At 34.8% G+C, this 2,665-nt stretch overlaps 1 protein-coding gene across 1 annotated transcript; it reads right to left on the bottom strand.

The window, feature by feature from the left end:
- Positions 1,699-2,276, bottom strand: LOC104715348. Its single transcript, XM_010432763.1, has 2 exons — positions 2,000-2,276; positions 1,699-1,907 (listed from the first exon to the last, which is right to left on the bottom strand). Exons 1-2 carry the CDS (start codon positions 2,274-2,276, stop codon positions 1,699-1,701), a joined length of 486 nt encoding a protein of 161 aa, XP_010431065.1.

Below are 2,665 nucleotides of genomic sequence, written 5' to 3'. Positions count from 1 at the left end.
TTCAGGTTTCAGATCCGATCCTTCAAGGAAAAGTCTCTTTGAACTCCCCGAGTCATGAGTTACTTTTTCTTTTTTTTTTTTTAAACCCCAACTTGGATCGATGTTGATCCACAAGAATTTCCTAATAGTTGGTGGAGGTGAGTTGCTATAAACATATAGAACCTTGGCCCTTGGCCTGTGAGATTTGTTCCTCCACATCGTATTCTTGTGAATGTCATTGTCTTGTCGTAGTTGATTTCTTTTTAGGGTTTTGGACTTTTCTAGAACTACTCGTTTGTAGTTGAGTGCTTATGCCCCCGATCATTAGATTCTCCATCATCGTATTAGATCCTTGAGTTTATCAGCTATCTTTGAGAACATATGAGCTGATACCGTCGTTAAACCATCTCCTGTCATTCATACTCACGTAGTTAAAACTGTCCCTCCTTCTAGCGCCAATTGTTTGGGCAAATTTTAACCGATTCGTATGTGAACAGTTCTACGGAATGAACGCAAAGAGATCTTTATTGATTAACGCTCAAAATTACAATAAATCAATATCATCACCCATTGTGGGATACCTTCTAAACCATGGTTTTTCCTTCATCAATAGTAGTCGCTTGATAGGGCTGTACCTTGAGTATTCTTGGGTCCTTCACCTCCTTCCTTCATCAACGTCGGTTTAAGCCATGGTTTTTCCTTCATCAATGGTTGTTAATAGATATGATGCAAGATTATAAGTTAATTTTGTTTGAGATTTAATAGTTAATATTTAGACTTTATGATACAGTCAACAGTTATATTTACCATTACATAAATATATATTATATCTAATTACATAGCAATATTACCATTTTAGATATATTACAACAAATTGTAATGAGTATTATGACACGCATTGTATTTTAAAGATCATAAAAATTTGTTTATTTAATTATAGAAAATAAATTTAGATTTAAAAATCCAAAACAATTTTTCAATTACAAACATAATAATTAAACAGTCTTAAAATCCTCTTTGAAAACAACATTAAGTGTTTTATTTTGGCATTTCCCATCTTTATTTGTAATTAACACCTTCAATCCTTTTCTGGTTGTGACTCGAGAGAAGGCAACATAAAGCTGTCCATGTGTGAAAACAGGTTTCGGAAGAAACAATCCAACATGTTCTAGCGTCTGACCCTGACTCTTGTTTATAGTAATTGCAAACGCCACGGTAATAGGAAACTGTCGTCGCCTCATACGAAAGGGAAACTTTGCATCAGGTGGACTAACATACATCCTAGGGATAAGTACTCGATCACCAACCTTTTTTCCTTTCACGATCCTTGCTTCGATTACATGATTGGCTATCTGAGTAATAATTAGCCTCGTACCGTTACATAAACCTCCCTTAGAATCTATATTCCTTAGCAACATGACAGGTGCTCCAATTCTCAACGTCAAAACATGGCTTGGCAGTCCAGAAACTTGAATACTCTTTAGGAATTCCTGAGTGTAGATCATATCATCACGTCCGCTTGTATCAGACCTTTCAATACTATCAGAGCTAAGATATCGTCTCTCTTCACCTGTAAATAAAAAAATTTAAAATTTTGTATATGTTTTGAATATTAGAATTTTTAAAAAAAGTAAATTTCTATATCCTATTTAATTTGCATACCTGGAAGCTTAGTAAGCATAAACTGATTTATCTTATCAACATCGTCATTTCGTGGACTTAGAATAGCTCTTTCACTGAAGAATTTTGGATCAGTCCTCCTTGTAAATTGTTCTCCANAGGTGCTCCTATTCTCAAAGTCAAAACATGGCTTGGCAGTCCAGAAACTTGAATACTGTTTAGGAATTCCTGAGTGTAGATCATATCATCAAGTCCGCTCGTATCAGACGTTTCAATACTATCAGAGCTAAGATATCGTCTTTCCTCACCTGCAAAATTTAAAAATTAAATTTCGTATATGTTTGGAATATTAGAAAATTTTCAAAAAATTAAATTTCTATATCCTTTTTAATTTGCATACCTGGAAGCTTAGTAAGCATAAACTGATTTATCTTATCAACATCGTCATTTCTTGGACTTAGAATAGCTCTTTCACTAAAGAATTTTGGGTCAGTCCTCCTTGTAAATTGTTCTCCGTAGATTTCTTTAACTATTGCTTCAATAGGATTTCCACTTGTATTAATTAATAAATCATCCGGAATTTCTATCTCCACATCCCCACTATCTGACTCATTAATTTTGCCATCCCCGATATCAAGAAGCCACTTAGAAAAAGTAGCAAGAGCACCCGCATCCATACTATTACATGCTTTGCGAAGTCTCAAATTTTCGGTAAGTTTAAGAACTTTACAACTATTCCAAAGAACAGATGAGTTGATAGATGCTAAAACTGTCGCTACCCTTCCTCCTTCCGTAATAACTGGTAAAATCTGTCTAAAATCACCTCCTAACACAACAACTTTACCTCCAAAAATCTGGTCACACCTCATAATATCTCGCAAACTCCTATCTAAAGTTTGTAACAAAGCTTGTTCATCATTGGAGCCTCGTCCCATATTATGAGCTTTGCTTCTCTAATTAAATCAGCAAGATCAGATTCGGCATCTATCGAACACACAGAATGTTCATTAAGATTGATTGGAATACGAAATCTTGAATGAGCTGCTCTACCACCTTCCAAAAGCAA

This window comes from Camelina sativa, chromosome 9 (assembly GCF_000633955.1).
Source record: "Camelina sativa cultivar DH55 chromosome 9, Cs, whole genome shotgun sequence".
NCBI lineage: Eukaryota > Viridiplantae > Streptophyta > Magnoliopsida > Brassicales > Brassicaceae > Camelina > Camelina sativa.
Note: the sequence above shows the minus strand (reverse complement) of the source record. Positions and strands in the feature narration are given on the sequence as shown.